This window comes from Prionailurus viverrinus, chromosome C2, assembly GCF_022837055.1.
Source record: "Prionailurus viverrinus isolate Anna chromosome C2, UM_Priviv_1.0, whole genome shotgun sequence".
NCBI lineage: Eukaryota > Metazoa > Chordata > Mammalia > Carnivora > Felidae > Prionailurus > Prionailurus viverrinus.
Genome location: NC_062569.1, coordinates 1,971,987 through 1,992,922, shown reverse-complemented (window position 1 = coordinate 1,992,922; position 20,936 = coordinate 1,971,987). Strand labels below are relative to the sequence as shown.

Sequence of the window (20,936 nt, the reverse complement as noted above, 5' to 3'; positions counted from 1 at the left end):
TCCCTCTCTTCCACTCGCATTCTCTTTCTCTTTAAAATAAAACTAAAAGAATGTTTAATTTCATTTTCAGGTTCATTGCTAATACAATTTATTTTTATTTTTTAATGTGTGGGTTTTTTTCATTTTTTTGTGGGTTTTTTTTTTTTTTTGAGAGAGAGAGAGAGAGAGAGAGAGAGAACAAGCGGGGAAGAGGCAGAGAGAGAGGGAGATAACAGAATCCGAAGTAGGCTCCAGTCTCTGAACTGTCAGCACAGAGCCGGATGCAGGGCTTGAACTCATGAACCGCCAAGATCATGACCTGAGCAGAGGTCAGACACTTAACCGACTGTGCCACCCAGGCACCCCTACAATTTATTTTTATATAAAAATACTACATATTTGTATATTCTGTAACCGTGCTAAACTCCTTGATTGTTTCTAATGTTTTTTTTGTGAATTTGTTAGACTTTTCTATATATGGGATCAAGTCATCTGTGAATAGAAGCTATTTACTTCTTCCTTTCCAATCAGGGTGTCTTTTATTTATTTTTCTTACCTAAGAGCCTTGGCTAGAACTTCTAATACAACGTAGGATAGAAATTGCTGCCTTGCATTTTTATGAAATGGTGATAGGGTGTAAACTCTTTTATATCCATTAATATTAAAGTGTGGTGACTTCATGAAATTAGTGTCATCATATCTGTAGGACAGTAATTGGGACTGTTATGATCTAAAAAACATGTGAACTGGTTTTTTTTTGCTGTTGTTTTTTTTTTTTTTAGTTGAGGAACACTTTAACAATGTCTGTGTTTTTTTCTTTTTCTTTTAGGTTTTCTCAAATAACGATGAAGGCCTTATTAACAAAAAGTTACCCAAAGAACTTCTCTTAAGGTAAATGTAGATAAACTTTAAAGAATTCAGATTTGATTCAGTCATCAAGTTCCAAGACAATCTTCTTTCTCACTATGAGTCCATAGCATAGAAAAACAGACAGAATTAGCCTAACTGACTTTTTGTTTTTGTTTTATAGAATGCTGTTCAGCTTGTTGTTAAATTTTACTTGGTCTAATCCAGAATGTACTAAGTATGTACATAGCATTGGTCTGGATTCTTTTTGTAATGTGGTAAGTATTGTAATAATCTTCAGTAGGTGCCACTGTTTTGGTATCAGTAGATGTTCTCAATGTAGTCAATTACGTGAGGAGAGATGATTGTTAAGGTTATGAGCTCCTGAAGTCACAGGCATTTGGATGTTTTCTAATCAATTTTAAAATAAGTATGGTCAAAATTCTGAGTGCTTAGAATTTTGTCAGTCCAAATATTGCTATATTTTTATCCACTTGATGAAAATTATATGCTAAGTGACAGTACTATAAAATATGGTTTTTGTGCTGTTTTTCTGGCATCACAATATACAGTAAATGGTTTTTGCTTTACCACATAAAGCCATCAACCAACATTTGTTGACCCCGAGGCACTGCAGTTTCCTTTAGTGCTCTGCCATCATCAAAGAAATCTCCTTTTAGTTTTGGATGTTATATTTTAATTGTTTACAAGTAATTAATACATGTATACATGGTAATCCTTGAGTGGCATTTCCCAAGTGCCGCTGATGTTCCGCAAAACAAAAAAAAACCCACAACTGTGTGATCAAATAAGTAGGGAAATACCGGGTTAACAAAACCAATTTCTTTACGCATGACTTCTCAGAGCCTTAATACACATGATGATACTCCCAGATGGATAGTTCTGACATTTCAAAGTGACTGACCATGGAACTCTTTTAATATTGCGTATTAATTCCGTATTCCATTGACAAAATTTGGGGAAATGCTGACATACAGTAAGTGACAGACCAGATGACTCCATTCCCTGGTTGTGCTAGATCTCATGTTAACATTTAGGGAATGGGCGTGAGTTTTGTTTACATGTCGGAGTTCCCCACAGACTTACTCTGTAAATATCACATATTACTCACCTCAGGATGTTAAACTTTGTGTTGAAGGAGAAACAGTGCAGACAGCGCTTCTTTGTGGTGAAGATCACATTCCAGGGGCTTCAGAAGGTGTTCCGTTAGTCGCTGGGTATTGTGCGGCACTGTCGTCATAAACTCATTTCACTCAATAAAAAGGAAAATTAAGTCATGACAGAATCATATGAAAACTACAGCGATAATATTTCAATAAAATACTTGTTTGGATAGGAGAGGCTATTCTCTGGCATTTCAGACTCTTTTAAAGTTAAGAAAGTGGTAACAAAGGAATGATATATCTTTCATATGAACCTGGGAGGTCTTGATCAAGCACCGTGAGCTCTTAGAACGAACATGGGGGTGCTTGGGTGGCTCAGTTGGTTAAGTGTACGACTCTTTTTTTTTTTAATTAAAAAAAATTTTTTTAACGTTTATTTATTATTGAGAGACAGAGCATGAGCATGAGCAGGGGAGGGGCAGAGAGAGGAGGAGACACAGAATCCGAAGCAGGTTCCAGGCTCTGAGCAGTCAGCACAGAGCCCGACGCGGGGCTTGAACTCACAAGCTGTGAGATCATGACCTGAGCAGAAGTTGGACGCTTTACTGACTGAGCCACCCAGGCGCCCCAATTTTTTTTTTAATTTTTTTAACGTTTATGTTATTTTTGAGAGAGAGAGAGAGACAGAGCGTGAGCAGGGAAGGGGCAGAGAGAGAAGGAGACGCAGAATCTGAAGCAGGCTCCAGGCTCTGAGCTGTCAGCACAGAGCCCCACACGGGGCTCGAATCCACAAACCCTGAGATCATGACCTGAGCTGAAGTCAGACACTTCACCGACTGAGCCACCCAGGCACACTGTGTCCGACTCTTGATTTTGGATCAGGTCATGATCTCACAGTCCGTGCGTGGGTTTGAGTCCCGCATCAGGCCCTGCACTGATGGTGCGGAGCCTGCTTGGGATTCTTTCTCCCTCTTTCTCTCTGTCCCTCCTCCAGCTTGTGCTTGCTCGCTTGCTGTCTTTCTCTGTCTCAAAATAAGTAAATAAACTTAAAAAAAATAACGTGGCTGGGTTAGGATAGGCAGGCTGTTACTATACAAATAAGTGGACGGGATGCTATCCACAGCGGACTGCAGAGTGCGTGCTGTCCCCTAGAACTGTGCAGTTTCACTCTTGGTCCGAACATTATTTAGCACGGGCATCAAGCTGTAATATGAACATGTGATTCTTACTCTGGGGAATCAACCAGCTTGAGGCAGACCCATTATTAGTCATTCAGCACTGGGGTGTGATTAAACTCCACTCTTGTTGTGAATACTGCTTCTATCTGTGACTCAAAGCTGCTAAGTTAATCTTTTTCCCCTTTGGTGGAGTTAGCTTTGACACTGTTCTCCTCCAGGGAGCAGTTTCCATCTCCTGACCAAAAAAAGGGGGCGGGGGCGGGGGCGGGTGGGATTTTACCAGGTTCTGTGTTAGTGTGATTTCCGAACTGTTGGAGAAATTTTCGTTCTTTTAAAGATCCCTGGTGGACTCAGCTATTATAAATTCTGCACTTGCCGGTTTGAATCATGCCACAAGGCTCAAACAGAGATCGTTTTTCAAAAGGAATTGCCACTTGAGACCAAGTGTTCGTAACATGTCTATTCATAGGTTTGTATTCCCACTTCTGCTCTTATTTTGGAGTCTGTAAGGGGAACTTACATTATAAAGTACAGGTCTTCCCTGGCTCGTGAGTCTCAAAATTAATTCTAGGCAACCGTGGTATTTTAATCTTGGTTGGCCTTCGAGTCGCGTCTGCCGTTTTACGCGCAGACTCTATATTCTCAGTAACAGCAGCTCTTCCCTTTCCTAGCTGTGCTTTCAGAGCAGAATTTTGGAGACACGTTTGAACCAAGTTACCAAAGTAGCCATCGTCGTCACCAGCCTCCTGGAGCTTAAGCCTCGATTATTTTGCCCAGTTAGATGATGTCTTCATACTCTCAGTGGGTCACAGGCTCGCTTTTTTACTTCCTATTGCAGATATCTCTGTGACAGTGCAGACTTCCTGTCCTTGTTGAGTTCCTGTCTACCTTCCGTCTTACTTCATCAGTAGATGTGATTCCTTTGGCTTTATGATCCTCCTGTTTACTTCCAGCCGGGGTCGTTTTCTCTCTGCCATTTTTCACTGCATCTGTTACCACCCTCTCAAATTCTCTAACTTCCATTACTGGTCACGTCAAGTGAAGCCCCCACTTCCCGTTCGGAGCCAGTAACAAGCACAACCTGGAATTATGTGCGGTTTTTTCCCTTTCTTGATGTCACTTTGAATCCACCCAGAAAAATCTGCGAGGTGGTTTTCATCTGACCATCTTCTTGCTGGTTTGAAGACTGCCCAGTATTACTGATTCACGGATTCCTTCTCCCACCCCGTTTTGAGTTTGTTACTTAACAGGTTCTTCCAATTTTGCTCTTTGTACCCAGTTTTCACGTACAAATGAAAGGTATTCCACTTCTCGCTCTCTATCCTTTATGCCCATACAATTGACCAGCTTGTAATTTTACTCTTCCTGGGGAGTCCGTTGTATAATGCCTATTATAACAATGGGACTCTTCAGTTTTTTGAAACCTGTATATATATCTATTAGTGAGTTGGGTTGTTCTACTTTGTCCTCATTGTTATTGTCTGTGTGGCTTTTGGAGCCAGACTTGGTTGGGATTTCAGCTCTCCCCATTTCCTACTTGTATGACCTCAAATTTAGTGACTTAACTCTCTGGGCCATAGTTTCCTATATCCATAAAAGGGGGGTAGTAATAGTTGTTACTGAACGGGGTTGTAGCTTAGCTAGCCCGCAGGGTGCCTGGCAGTTAACGAATGTTAAGTGATGTTAGCTTCTATTGTTAATTAATTTCAATTTTCAATGCCTGAATTACTTACTAGATGCTGTTTGACAGTGTCCCCAATACTTACGCAGACAACTGATAAAAGAAAGCTGCCCTGCTGTGGATCTCAGCATATGCTACTGCTGCTAACAGTATCTCAGTAAATAACCTGACTGATAAGTTACCGAGACCCAGTGCTCCGTGTCGTCACCCGGGGCTAATTCAGTCTCAGTGGACAGTGCTCGCTACCAAGTGGTACTGAACTGACGGCTACCAGGGCTCACGCAGGTTAGGGGTGGCAGCATCGACTTTTTGACTTTGAGTTTTTCCTTCTGTTACGGTTGCACTCAGGTGTTGATGGTGACAGGAAAACACATGTAGACTGCCTCAGGGGGTAGGGAGTGCTAAACACAGGAAATATTTTAAAACACTCAGAGAAGGCAAAGCTCTTGTTAGTAATAAGTGATAATGAAGGAAACCTCATAGTAGACACATTTTTAAAAACTTAAATCACCATTATTTAGATCATTTTGTGTCCGTTTAAAATGTATGTAGATACATGACAGAATTAAGCACCAATCGTGTTTGTTGGCTCGATGAGAGGAAGGTTTGATTGCCCCGAACAGGTGAGCCGAGCCTGGTAATTCTGGGCAAATGAAGTCAGCTACACAGTCACATATATTCAGCGGTTTTACTGGTCAGCTAGGGAAAATTGTAAAGTGACCCGTGCAAACATTAAAAAATTTTCCTTTTCTAAAATTCGTAAACCAGTTCCACGAGTGAAAATAATTGCGGCTTTTGTTGCAATCATCAAGTGCTTACGTGTCATTGTGGGCCCCTGAGGAGCAGGGCAGCGAAGGGCCCCCTCCTGTCCGGGGCATCATCGAGTGGGTGTTCCTGCCCGCCGGCTGGCTTCAGCACTCCAGGGAGTTTTTCAAGGACTGGGGCGTCCGCCTCCTGCTGCGTGCGAGCCTTGTTGTGTGTCCCAAGGCAGCCCAACAGGTAGGATGCTCTTTGGGGGGTACACGCTGCAAATTCAAGTTTAAGCAGCTGTGCAGGGTTTTCCTTTTTGTTAACGAATGTTTTCATTTCTTTGTTCGTTTTTATTGTTTTTTTACCTAGCATGAGGCAGTACATGACTGAGTTAATGTGTGTTGAAATCAGGTGCAGAGACTTAAAGGCCTTCCCTTTTCATTACCTCTGAATACTGTTATATACTCTTTTAGGGTTGGCACCTAAGTCTGAGTCACGCAGAAGCAAATTTTCCTCTTTCTAGGTTGGGGTTATACTTATGCACTAAAAGTCCGTGCTGCCTTTGGATTTTTTACATGTATGTATGTGTGTATTTATTTTTACCTACGTTGGTGTGGCATCAAACACCAGCAAAGCTCCACAGCTAAGAGTGATAGAACTGGTACCTTCTTTTCCAGAGCTTCATGCCTGGAAAGTTATGTTAGAGAGCTGTTAATTAAAAATCTGTGAATTCAGAAGTTACAACAGAAAAGATTGGTAAACTTGACCCCGTGAGTAGTAAAATATGGCAAAACATACCATTACCACAGATACATAGCGCAGTGGTGGGTGAAATAATTAGAATACACGTTACAAGCAGGGGCCATATTCTTCAGTGCACAAATAAAAAACGCTTAAGTTTTAGGAATAAGGTGGATTCTTCTTTTTTTTTTTTTAAGGTGGATTTTTTTTTAATTTTTAATTTTTTTATTTTTTTGAGACAGAGAGTGCGAGCAGGGAGAGGTAGACAATGTGAAGAATCCGAAGCAGGCTCCAGGCTCTGAGCTGTCAGCACAGAGCCCGATGCGGGGCTCGAACCCACAAAGGAGAGATCATGACCTAGGCTGAAGTAGGATGTTCGACCGACTGAGCCACCCAGGCGCCCCTTAAAGTGGATTATTCTTAAAACAGTTTGAAGAGAGTTATGAACGAAGGGAGACATACAAATGGCCAGTTTGCTTGGTTCTCAGTCAGGACCATGTTTAAATATAAATCTCAATAATGAGATATTACTTATCTGGCAAAACCCAAAAGTTCGGTAGTGCTAGGTTTTGGTGAGGAGACAGAAGACAAGTCACTCTAAGATACTTCAGAGGTGGGACTAGGAACTGCTAGAGCCATTCTGTGGGGCCACTGGGGGGAAATCTTCAAAATGCTAAAGATACGTCTTCACAAATTCCATTTCTAGGAATTTACTAATATATTTGCCAAGACACATCTATGGGGATGTATCACTCAGGTGTGTATACAGGAATGATTACTGCAGCTTTTTTTTTTTTTTAACTGTAGTTAAATTGGATTGCAGAATTGGATTACTCGTAATTCTTGGCTAATCGTCCTTTTCATCACTGATCTGGGTGTTGCCTATTCCCCCTCCCCACCGTCAAGTTAATATTGTCAAGAACTTTGTATTTATGATTCTTTTCTTTAAATTTTTTTACCTTAAATATATTTGACTAAGCAATCAAATTCCTAAAAGTAAATAGTGTTTACGTTTGCTTGTGTATTAACTTTGTAAAAAAAAAAAAAAAGCCTTCTGAGACATGGTTTTCACTCAAAATTATGGTACTTAGAGTGACCCATGTTGCTTTGTTTTACTGTTTTTCATTTTACTGCTGTATTATAATCTATTGTGTGAATGGACCAAGATTCACTTATTGATTGTTCTTTGGTACATGCTTGGGTTTCCATTGTTTTGTTAGTAAAGGCAGCGCTGCTATGAATAACCTCATAGATGTCCTCCTGCTACAAATACACAGAAGTTTCTCTCAGAAGTTGCTGGGGGTCATAGGCTATACCCCTAAATAATCAACTCTATTTTAGCAATACTGTTTTTCCAAAGGGATCTTACCAATTTCCCTTCATACAAACAATCAGTTAAGAGCCTCATTGAGTCAGTCTAACATTTAGTGTTGCTACATGTCTTAAGGGTAGAAGAGCATCACATTGTGCTCTTGATGTGAATTTTTCTGAATTCTGGTAATGCTGAGTATCTGTTTATCAGTTGCGTGTATGTCCTCTTCTGTGAAATATATTTTTTGCCTATTGGGTTGTCTCTTAGTGATTTGCCATTGGTTTTTTTTCTCTCTTTTAAAAAAATTTTTTTGTTTTTACATTTATTTATTTTTGAGAGACAGAGGAAGACAGAGTGGGTGAGGGGCAGAGAGAGAATGAGACACAGAACCCAAAGCAGGCTCCAGGCTCTGAGCTGTCAGCACAGAGCCCAACGCGGGGCTCAAACTCGCAAACCGTGAGATCACGACCTGAGCCGAAGTCGGATGCTTAACCATCTGAGCCACCCAGGCGCCCCTTCCCTCCTGTTTTTAATACTGTATCTTCTGTATTTTGTTTATTAATCCAATTTGCCAAATAGTGTCCCAATGTAATAATCTTTGCAAGAGGGCAATTTAGGATTTTAATGATTAAAACCAATATTTTAGGGGCACCTGGTGGCTCAGTTGGTTAAGCATCTGACTCTTGGTTTGGGCTCAGGTCACCATCTCACAGTTGGTGGGTTCAAGCCCCATGGTGGTCTCTGTCCTGACAGCACGGGGCCTTCTTGGGATTCTCCGTCTCTCTCTACCTCTGCCCCTCTCCCCCACTCACAACGCTGTCTCTCTCAAAAATAAATAAATAAACTTATTTTTTTTAAACTAATACTTTATTCACTATGATTATTATGATTTTCTTTTTTGTTATTTCTTTATCTTACAATTCTGCCTGTTTCCTGCCTCAAGCCTTTCTCACTACCTTTAGTGTAAAGCCCATTTAAATTGTTATGACCTAAGTTATTCACCAGAAATGTATACCTGTTAACTCTTACTGTGTCGCATCTCATTCTTTTCCGGCTTCTTTGCAAACTCTGGTTACTCTGAATTCGTTCCAGTTCCTGAAATTGTCATTCTCTAATGTGTTTTCTCCTGGATTCATTCTGCTTGAAAATGTCTTTCACTTACCCCTCTTTCACTTAGTTCAACCTAAGGCTTTCCCCAAGTTCGAGGCCATGTTCTCTCCCTCTTGAGTGTGCCTATAGATTCTTTAGGCATTTTGTAACTTCTGGTCTTTGACTTGGATTTTATGTGCCATAACACAGTAAATCTAACTTTTAAAATAATTTATGTATGTATTTGACATATGACATTAGTTTCAGGTATACAGTATAATGATTCAACACTTGTGTGTACTGTGAAATGAACATCACAACAGGTCTAGTTAACGTCCATCACCATACATAGTTACAAAAATCGTTTCTCGTGATGAGAACTTTTAATGTCTCCTTGCTTAGCAACTTTCAAATAGACCATACAGTATTATCCGCTGTGGTCACCGTGCTGAACCTTACATCCCCATGACTTACTTATGTTATAACTGGAAGTTTGTACCTTTCGATCCCATTCATTCATTTTGCCCCTCCCCTTTCCCCACCTCTGGCAACCACAAGTCTATTTTCTGTATCTATGAGCTCAGTCTTTGTTTTGGATTCCACATGTAAGATCGTACAGTATTCGTCTTTCTCTGTGTGATCTATTTCACTTACCATAATGCCCTCCAAGTTCATACATGTTATCGCAAATGGCAAGATTTCCCTTTTTTATGGCCGAATAATACCGCGTTATATGAGGAACCACAGTTTCCTTATCCACTCATCCATAAGCAACTTAGGTTGCTTCCATGTCGTGGCTATTGTAAGTAATGCTGCAGTGAACATGAGAATGCAGATATCTGTTTCAAGTCTTTTTCGTTTTCTTCAGATAAATACCGAGAAGTGGAACTGCTGGATCATATGGTCGTTCTATTTTTAATTTTTTGAGGAGCCTCCATACTGTTTTTCGTAGTGGCTGCATCAGTTTACATTCCCACCAGCGGTGCATAAGAATTCCCTTTTCTCCACATCCTACTGTTGTCTGTAGTCCCTATAGTTGCAGTTTGGACCCTCAAACAGCATTTGTTCCATTCTTCCACCTGTTACCCACAGTAATTATTTTACTCTTCGTTTCCCCAAAAATAAGTGATGCACAGTATTCGTCTTTCTCTGTCTGACTTATCTCAGCATATTGTCCTCAGGGTCCACCCATGTTGCTGCAAAGGGCAGGATTTCCATCTTTCTCACGGGTGACTAACACACACACACGTGCACATGCACACGGACACAGACGCACACGCTACATTTTCTTTATCCATCCGTCGATTGATGGGCATCCAGGTTGCTTCCATCTCTTTAGCATTAGCCACAATACACATGGGAGTGCGTCTGTCTCTCTGGTATCCTGTTTTCATTTTCTTTAGTTATATACCCAGAATTGGAATTGCTGGATCACATGGTAGTTCTGGTTTTTATTTTTTCAGGAACCTCCATATCATACCCCATTCAAGTTACAATTGATTCTTCCTTCTCCAGAAGTAACCACTCTCTTGACTTTTATAGTTATCACTGTATTTCATTTCTTTTTAGATCGATCACCCAAATGTGCATTGCTTGACATTTTGTATTGCCCACTGAAAATTTATAAATCTTTTAAGTCTCTGATAATCAGCAGATCCCCTTTTAATCTCTTTCTGTTCCATACATTTTATGTTGAAGAACTTGGGTTATCTGACTTGCAGAAGTTACCACAGACTGAGTTTTGCTAATTGCATCCTGATTGTGCAATTTCAGCCTGTTTCCTTTATCATCTATAGTTCTTGGAACTTGAGAGATCCAGAAACTTGATCAGATGCAGGTTCTGTCCCTTTGGTAAGATTTTATGTGGTGTTGTATTCTTTCATCAGGAGTCACAAAATTGTCCGGTTTTCTTTTTTTGTGGGGGATGCTAGCATCTATTGATGCTTACTGCTTAGACCATTAACTTACTGGGATTGCAAACTGATATTCTGATTCTTTTTTCATTTATTAGTTAGAATACTCTTATAAAGAGCAATTTCTCTTCATTTCTATTTGATTATCTAGTGTTACAGTTTACATGAAAGTCAAGGTAAATGCTTGATTCTTCCTGTTTGCCAGTTTTTGACTTTTTAAAAAATGTTTATTTATTTTTGAGAGAGAGAGTGAGACAGAGTGTGAATGGGGGAGGGTCAGAGAGAGGGAGACACAGAATTGGAAGCAGGCTCCAGGCTCTGAGCTGTCAGCACAGAGCCCGACACGGGGCTCGAACTCATGGACCACGAGATCATGACCTGAGCCGAAGTCGGACGCCCAACCGACTGAGCCACCCAGGCGCCCCCTGTTTGCCAGTTTTTGAAAGTGAGATATGTGAAGGTTTGACGTTGGGAAACCAAACATTTACATAGTTTCAAGTGATCTTCCACAAAAAGCTATATTAATTACAAAGGGAAAAATAGTAATTTTATTTTTTTCATTTTTTTTTCATTTTTCTTTTTTTTCTTTTCTTTTTTTTTTAATTTACATGCAAGTTAGTTAGCATATAGTGCAACAATGATTTCAGGGGAAAAATTGTAATTTTATAATGAGGCAGTCTGGCAGACAGCATCTTAACCAAATGATCACAGTTAATATCCCCGATAACAGGACAAATGGACACGCTGTGCCTCCTGATATGATGTACGAGAAGACCACAATATTATTTCTGTGGCATTTGTGACAGAAATTAACAACTTGAATCTAATCATGAGGAAACAGCAGATACATACAGAGGGACATCCTACAGAGGAACTAGCCTGTATGCTTCAAAAAAAAGTCAAGAAAGATAAAGGCTGAGAGAATGTTCCAGATTCAGAGACTAAAGAGACAAGACAGCTAACTGCACTCTGTGGTCCTGGGCCAGAAAAAAATGTTTTCCTTTTGTTGGGAGGGCCATTAATGGCACAATTGGCCCATTTTTAATATCTATAGATTAAATAATGGTATTGTATTACTGTCCTTGTTTTGATCATTGTACTGTGTCTTTGACAAAGAGTGCCCTTGTTTTTAGGAGATACTTGTGTGTTTTGGGGTAAATGAACATCACGCCTGCAACTCCCTCTCAAATATTTCCGGGACAGTTACATATATGTGTTTATATGATACTGGTTAAGAGGTAAACTAGGGCATATTAAGAGTTGTAAGATTCCTTTGAGCAAGAATCCGTTTGGGGCACTGCGAAACCAGGAATGCCAGGGAAAAGGCTTCTGTATACAAGGGAGGATGGCGAGGAAAGGAAGTTCTCTGATTGGCTGTGTATAGTTTTTCATGTTTGTTTCTTTATTTTTGAGAGAGGGAGAGAAAGGCAGGCCGAGAGAGAGGAGAGAATCCCAGGCAGGCCCTGAGCTGTCTGCGCAGAGCCCGGTGGGGGGCGCTGTTTCTTGGGAACCACGAGATCGTGGCCTGAGCCGAAAACAAGCGTCTGTCGCTTGACTGACTGAACCACCCGGGTGCCCCTGATTGGCTGTGTCTTAAAGCTTAGTCTGCTCTTTTGTGATTGGTTATCCCTGGATTCCGATCTCATAACTTGGGGGCATCTAAAGACTTCGAGTCCTGGTTGCTCAGGCGGCCCCAGCACTGGAGCCACCTCAGTCTAGTAGGCTCCCCGTTTGATTAGTTTAACATCTCTCCATCTATCTGTAAAAAGAATGATAATGCAAAGGCATTGTGTTGTTAGCATGTTAGCACTTAGGGAATGTGGATGAAAAGTACACAAGAGTTCTTTGTCCTGTTTTTGCACCTTTTCTGTAAGTCTTAAATTACTTAAAAATAAAAATGAGGTGGTTTCTTCACATCTTTTGGAGGTGACTTAGAATTTTAGAAGTATTATAAATTTATGAATTCAAACCTATTTAATGATTTTTAATTCATTGCGGTTATTACTTTCATTGAAATTCAAATGGTCTTCTCTTTGTTTCCTGAGTCCTTTCCCATGACCGTAGCACTTTTGATGGTTTCCTTCCTGACAAATATGAGGTGTATCAGGCTCATTCCATATATCCCCTGCCCCAGACCTGAAATCAGCCACTTTCTCAGTAAGTGTTGGTTTCTTTTTGTGGGAAAGAGTATGTCAGAACTACGATCTAGTTGCTAGAGGTATTTTTTCTAGTGAACGTATAGTTATTTCTAGTTCAGTATAGTGAACGTATAGAGAGATGAGAAACTCATGATTTCATACTGAGGTATCTGATGCGTAACTTAGTACCTTACTTCCTCAGTCTGTGCAACTACGTCTCCTTTCTTCCATACTACTAGTCCTGGCTCGGACACGGGGAATTCTAGAATCAGGCCCTGTATTTTCCCCTTTGCTTTCTCCACATCACAGACACGGCAGCCTCAGAATAACAATCCCAGAACGGTTTTCACCAGTATAATTACCGAAGAAAACAGTGACATTTTTTTGCATACGTTCTTTTTCTTCACCTCTGCTTTTAAATGGTTATACTAAATCTGCATTGTCAAACTTCACAGCCATCATATATTACACCCTCTCCCATTTAATTCTCATTTGGTCTAGCTAATGCTCACCACCAGTCTTTATTTAAAGTCTGTGTAGTCATTGTGTTGTCTGGTGCTTATCCTGTCGAAGATTCCTCAGGAAGGGTTCCCAGGAACGGTATTCTCCGAGGTCTTGTAGGTTGACCCCAGTTTGTGCCCTTCATACTTGAAAGTCGGTTTTTTATCCTAGTTGGGTTCATTCCTTAATTTTACTAATATCCATATGAACCTGCACATTACAGCATACATGTGTGTGTACACATTACAACATCCATACACATTTTGGTGAATAATTTTGAAATATGGTGGCTTGTGAACGAATCCAAACCTAGCATTGGTTCCTGTCAGTTTAATGGTTAATGTTTGAACGCGTAGGTGATCAGTATTATAGTAAGTACTGTGAGAAATGCAGTGGAAATTAGCGTTTAAAACATTTGATGAAAAAGACAAGTCCCAAGAATGTATACAGCTTTATGTATGTAGATTCATTTTAACTTTTTCAGAAAGTAAAGGAAAACTGCATGAAAAACTTTTTTCGTTAGTATAATTTATAATTAATTCAGTAAATATTGTGTAAAATTTTATTTTTCATTTTACTAGAATTTCAAATGCCACCTTTTTGACTTAGGATTTGGTAAACATATAGGGACAAATTCTGTAACCATTCAGATGAGTTTATTTCTAAGATCTGTAAATAAGGCAATGACTTCCTTCTGAGATGATGGATAAATACACATTCCAAAATTTACACGAGATAGTACATGTCAAAGTGACTACCCACCCCCAGTGTTTAACATACAGAAAGCACTTAGTAAGTGATGTGTTTTAAATCTGCTAAACTTGTGTGATAATCTTGTATTTACTTATATTATTTTCTTTTTGAAGAAATGAACAGTGTTAATATTTAGATTACTATTAGCATTCCTGGTGATTTTTTTAAAAATGTATGTTCTTGATTCAACTTTAAAAAAATTTTTATTTAGTATAAAAATATATCTTTAAATATGCAAAATACAGAAGAGTGCCAAAGAGAAAAAAAAAATCGCTCGTACTGTCATTGACCAAGGAAATGAAGTGTTGGGACGCCTGGGTGGCCCAGTTGGTGGAGTGTCCGACTTTGGCTCAGGTCATGATCTCACGGTTCGTGGGTTCGAGCCCCACATCGGGCTCTGTGCTGACAGCTCAGAGCCTGGAGCCTGCTTCTGATTCTGTGTCTCCCCCCTCTCTCTGCCCCACCCTCCACTTGCACTCTGTCTCTCTCTCAAAATAAATAAACATTAAAAAAAAATTATACAAAAAAAAGAAAGTTTTGCTGGATATACACTTCTTTGTTTACACTTTCTTTTCCTGATTATCTTCAATCTATTATTTCATTTTCTTCTGCCATAAAGCTTTGCATATGAGGTTGGAAAAGGGAGGAGTACTTTAATAGCCTATTCATATAATTGTGGATATTTTGCTGTGCCACCTAAACTTGACAGGTGGCAATTTCTTAAATATTAGTTGCAAATTGGAATTTTAAAACCATGGCAATCAACTTTTTGTACCTTACTAAGTTAAACTCCATTGGTCTTTGTACTTTGAGTAGATCTTTTCCTCATTCAGTGTGGGTTTTGAAACATCATGAATGTATCACTTGGAAAATATTGGTTCACTAAGTTCTGCAAATCTTCCCATTTTTTACACATTTCATATATAGCATGAAAATACAGTATTCATATATAGTATTAAAACATCACAGTCATTGAGGTATCTGGGTGTCTCAGTCAGTTAAGAGATCAGGTCATGATCTCGCGGTTCGTGAGTTTGAGCCCCTTGTTGGTCTCTATGCTGACAGCTCAGAGCCTGGAGCCTGCTTCGGATTCTGTGTCTCCCCCGCTCTCTGCCCCGCCCCCCCTCGTGCTCTGCCCCTCTCTCTCTCTCTCTCTCTCTCTCTCTCAATCTCAAAAATAAATAAACATTTAAAAAATTGTAATTAGCATATTTTAGGCCAAGAGTTTGGTTGGATTCTTTGACGGAATTTCAGAATTTGCTAATCTTCTGATATGTTTGATTCTAGTTAGTTCCCTGTGCCTGTAACCCCAACCACTTTTAGACTGCAGCCCAGGACTCCTTTATTGTACTTTTTGCCCCTACTTCCTCTCTTTCTCAGTGGTATCTCTCCCCTGAAGCGATAATAGGCTTGGGAAGAAAGGGAGCAACTTTAATCCAGTCTTTGCTGCAGGATTTAGCTAATCTATTTAACAGAGAATTTCAAGTAATCTCAAGGTAACTTGTAAGTTTTGGAAAGCAGTATTCAGACAGACAGTAATTGGCTTTTCGGCAATCTCGGGCCTGCAGTTTCAGTGCTCTCTCCCCTTTTCTTTCCGCTTGCCAGCCAACCAGTTTTTTTCCCGAGCACTTGCTTTCTTATAATGCCTTTCTAAACGTGGCAGCGTTAAGCCACGAGTCGCTAAGTCTTCTCTAGTTGAGAAGTTTCTAGAGGTAGTTTCCAGAGAGAAAGGAGTTGGAGGGGTGGGGAAACAAATGAAGAAAATTAAGGGGTACAAGCTCTCAGTTATAAGTCACGGGGATGAAACATACAGCCTAAGGAATATAGTCAATAACGCTGTAACATATGGTGACAAATGGATTACACTTATTGTGGTGAGCATAGCATAGTGTATATGATTGTTTGATCTCAGTGCTGTACGCCTGAACACTATCTTCTATGTCAGCCACATGTTGATGCATTTTTTAATCATGAAAAAAGTGTTAAAGAATATACAGAAAAAAATGTCTGTATTGAGTGAAGAGAAGGGATATTTCATGAGATATGTGGAAACTCTAAAAAGAATCAATGGAATTTCTAGAACTAAAAAATACTCAAATGTTTTAAAAAAGTTGGTTAGGCTTTCAAGCAGACTGGACAATGCAAAAGATAGAATCAGTAAACTTCAGGAAAGGTTAATAGAAGTTATCCAAAGTGATATGCACAGAGAAAAGAGACAGCAAAAAGTTAACACATCCTTAGCACCTCGTACTGTCAAATGGTGTAACATGTGTGATAGGAGGTCCAGAGAAAGGATGGAGCATAAAAAAGTCTGAAGAAAGAACCCCAAATTTTCCAAATCTGATGACAGTCTACAGATTCAGGAAGTTTAGTGAATGCCAAGTGAATAAATATAATGAAAAATATCTCTAGGTACACCATGGTTAAATGACTGAAAACCAAAGATAAAGAGAAATCTTAAGATATATATATGGAGGGGCGTCTGGGTGGCTCAGTCGGTTAAGTGTCCGACTTCAGCTCAGGTCATGATCTCATGGTTTGTGGTTTGAGCCCCGCATTGGGCTCTGGGCTGACAGCTCAGAGCCTGGAACCTGCGTCAGATTCTGTGTTTCCCTCTCTCTCTGCCCCTCCTCTGCTCATGCTCTCTCAAAAATAAATTTTAAAAAATTAAAAAAAAAAAGATATATATGTGGAATAATAATACAAATTCTCATTGACTTCTTTTTTTTTAAGTTTTATTTTATTTTATTTTATTTTATTTTATTTTATTTTGAGAGAGAGCAGAGAAGGGGCAGAGAGGGAGAGAATCTCAAACATGCTCTGCACTGTCAGCACAGAGCCCAGTGTAGGACTTGAACTCACGAACCATGAGATCATGACCTTAGCTGAAATCAATAGTCAGACACTTAACTGACTGAGCCATCCAGGCGCCCCTCATTGATTTCTTATAAGAAATAATTCAAAACAAAAGACAGCGGAATGGCATCTTTAAAATGCAGAGAGAAAAGGGGAAAACCTCTCAAAATTATCCAACATAATTATCTTTAAAAAATAAAAGTATTTTCTGGTAAAACAAAACTAAGAATTCATCACCAACCTTCCCATACTGTAAGAAATGCTAAAGGAAATTCTTTAGGCTGAAGGGAACTGAAAATCATGTACAGAAAAGAATAAGGAACACCATAAATGATAGGTATGTGGGTAAATATAAAATACCTTTTGCCTCTTAAAAATTATTTATAGTTGTTTTAAGCAAAAGTCATAACACTTTATGGTTTATAATATATGTTAAGTAAAACAGATGACAACATTAACACAGAAGATGCAATGAGAGTATATTGTGATTGTGGCTCTGGAGGTATAAATTAATTTAAGCTGGATTGAAATGGGGATGTATTGTGTTCAGAGCAACCACCAGAAATACAGAGACGTCATTCATTATTTGGTTATTTTGAAGAATTCTTAAAAGGAGAGCAAAGGAACAGAGAGCAGTTGGGGAAAATGGAAAACAAATAGCAAGTGTTTAAATTGGAGTTTTAAAAATGACAAGAGATGAAGTTTGATAGAAAGTAAAAGCTGTTGTGGCTTCGTTAACACTGACAAAGCAGACGTTAAGTCAAGATGTATATTAGAAAGAGACATTTCTTGACAAGAAAACATCTATTGGACAACAATAGGTATCTTAAGTTTTGATGAACCTGATAAAATAAGTTGAAAAATATAAGGCAAAACTAAAGGGAAAAACAGACAAATCCGTAATCATATGTAGAGTTTTAACATACCCTTGATAGACTAATAGTAACTGATAGAATAATCAGACAAAAAAAAAAGTAGAATATAGGAGATGTGAACCATGCTTAACCAACCAGACCTATACAGGACACTACATCCAACAACTTTAGAGCACACATTCTTCTAAAATGCGCATGAAACATTTATCAAAGTAGATTCTATGTTGAGCCATAATGTAAATCTCAACAAATTTCAAAGGATTGAAATTATCTAGAGTATTCTCTCTGACCAGAGTGGAACTAAACTAGAAATCAATAATAAGAAAATATTAAGCTACCTATTTCTAACTCCATGAATCAGAAGTTATCACAGTGGAAATCAGAAAGTATTTCAAACTAAGCAAGAATGAAAGTATGGCATATCAAAATTTGTGGGATGGTTCTTGGAAATGCTTGAAATGCATGCATTAGAAAAGGAAGGAAGAAAGTCAGTAATCAAGAGTTCCATCTCAAATGACTGGAAAAATGCAGAAAATTCGAAGAAATATAATGAAGGAATTGATGAAGATAAGAGGATTAAGGAAACAGAAATCAACAAAGATAATTTTTATTACTAAAATTGATAACTCTCTAGCTTGACTGATAAAGGAAAAAACAAGAGAAATTATTCTAAAACTGGAGACAACCAATTTTTAAAAGTAGTATGGATAGGGGCACCTGGGTAGCTCAGTTGGTTAAGCATCCAACTTCGGCTCAGGTAATGATCTCACAGTTCATGAGTTTGAGCCCTGTGTTGGGCTCTGCACTGATAGCTCAGAGCCTGCTTCAGATTCTGTGTCTCCCTCTTTCTCTGCTCCTCCCCCACTTGTGTTTTCTGTCTCTGTCTTTCTCTCTTTCTCTCTCTCAACAATAAATAAATAAACCTTTTTTTACAAAGTAGTATGGGGCGCCTGGGTGGCTCAGTCGGTTGAGTGTCTGACTTCGGCTCAGGTCATGAACTTGCAGATCATGAGTTCAAGCCCCGCGTTGGGCTCCACGTCGGGCTCTGTGCTCACAGCTCAGAGCCTGGAGCCTGCTTAGGGTTCTGCATCTCCCTCTCTCTCCTTTGCTCCCCACTTGTGCGCATGCTCTCTCTCTCTCTCAAAAATAAAGATAAAAAAAAAATGAAAGTAGTATGGACATAATTATGGAACACATTTAACCACTATATGAAACTAGATTAAAGGAGAAAATTCCTTGAAAAACACAACTTTTAAAAACCTGAAGTTATTTTACTGCACTTGATCTTAGCCAAAAGGCCAAGAAGGAAATGGGGAGTTATCTGTTGAATAGAATTTAGGAATAAAATTTTCCTGAAGAAAATAAACCCTGAAAGCTTTTCTCACCACTCCTGTTCCAATTCCTTTGGAAAATATCCAAATTTTAAGGATAGAAATGATACCAGTCTTAGACTCTTTCAAAGTATAGAGGCAGTTTTATGAGGTCAACATAACCCTAATACCAAACTGAATGAGGATGTTATAAGAAAGGAAAATTATACACCAATAGTTGTCATGAGCATAGATGTAAAAATCCTAAACAAAACTAGCAAGTCAAGTCCAACAATATATAAAATGCCTAATAATTATAACCAATGGGTTTGTTTTAGAGATACAGGATTTGTTTGTGTATTTGAAAATCAGTCAGTGTAATTAAGCACAATAATTTGAGTTTCCATTTTTGGAAACTAGAGAGAGGATCAATGGAAGTCTAAAGCAAGCAAAAGAAAGGACCTAATAAAAAGTTGAGCAGAAATCAATGAAATTGAAAACAGTAGAGGAAATCAACAAAACCAAAATTGGTTCTATGAAAAGATCAATAAAACTGATAAACCTCTGGTCAGTTTAAGAATGAAAGAGGACACAAATTACTAATATCAGAAATGGGAGAGGGATCATCCCTGTTGATCTCATGGACATTAAAGGAATAATCGAGGAGTATTATGAACGCCTCTATGTCCACAAACTTGATCACTTAGATGAGATGGACCAATTTTTTGAAAGACAAAAACTACTAAAGATCACACAAGGAGAAATAGATAAACTGAATGGACATATATCTATTAAATACAATGAATCAATTATTAATAACCTTCCAAAACAGAAAGCACCTGACCCAGATGGTTATTTTGGTGAATTCTACAAACAAGAAAGAAATGGTGCCCATTCTTTACATCGTCCAGAAAATAGAAGCAGTAGACTTCTTTTTTTTTTTTTTTAATGTTTTATTTGTTTTTGAGACAGAGAGAGACAGAGCATGAACAGGGGAGGGGCAGAGAGAGAGGGAGACACAGAATCTGAAGCAGGCTCCAGGCTGTGAGCTGTCAGCACAGAGCCCGACGCGGGGCTCAAACTCACGGACCGTGAGATCATGACCTGAGCCGAAGTCGGACGCTCAACTGACTGGGCCACCCAGGTGCCCCTAGAAGCAGTAGCCTTCTTAACTCATTCTGTGAAGACAGCATTACTGTAATACTAAAATCATATAAAGACATTACAGAAAGGAAAAACTGCAGAACAATGTATCTTGTGAACATAGATGCAAAGTTCAACAAACTTAGCAAACCAAATTGAACAATGCATAAAAAGAATTATATGCCACAATCAAGGATGCTTCATTCCAAAATAAACGTAATCCATCACATCAGTTGTCTAAAGAAGAAAAGATTACAAGGTCATCAGTAAATGCAGAAATAGCATTTGATAAATTCTAATGTCCATTAGATGACATTAGATGATGATGACCAAGAGTCTCATCAAACCAAGAATAGAGGGGAACTTCCTCAAGTTGATCAAGAACACTACAAAAAAAACCAGGCTATGGCACAAGAACAGACACTCAGATCAGCAGAACAGAATAGAGAACCCAGAAATGGACCCACAAACGTATGGCCAACTAATCTTTGACAAAGCAGGGAAGAATATCCATTGGAATAAAGACAGTCTCTTCAGCAAGTGGTGCTGGGAAACTGGACAGCGACATGCAGAAGAATGAACCTGGACCACTTTCTTACACCATACACAAAAATAAACTCAATGGATGAAAGACCTCAATGTAAGACAGGAAGCCATCAAAATCCTCGAGGAGAAACCAGACAAAAACCTCTTTGATCTTGGCCACAGCAACTTCTTACTCAACACGTCTCCGGAGACAAGGGAAAC

The 20,936-nt window shown here is 39.1% G+C and overlaps 1 protein-coding gene across 10 annotated transcripts in view; it reads left to right on the top strand.

Moving 5' to 3' along the window:
* FBXL2 (F-box and leucine rich repeat protein 2) overlaps positions 1–20,936 on the top strand; it is a 131,363-nt gene that overhangs the window by 32,520 nt on the left and 77,907 nt on the right. For all 10 annotated transcript variants that reach the window (XR_007155729.1, XR_007155730.1, XR_007155733.1 and 7 more), the window contains exon 2: positions 809–870. Coding sequence is in view for 5 of the 10 variants with exons in the window: in XM_047875673.1 (XP_047731629.1) it covers positions 809–870 (62 nt within the window). In the remaining 5 variants the exon portion in view is untranslated. The remainder of the gene's footprint in view (positions 1–808; positions 871–20,936) is intronic.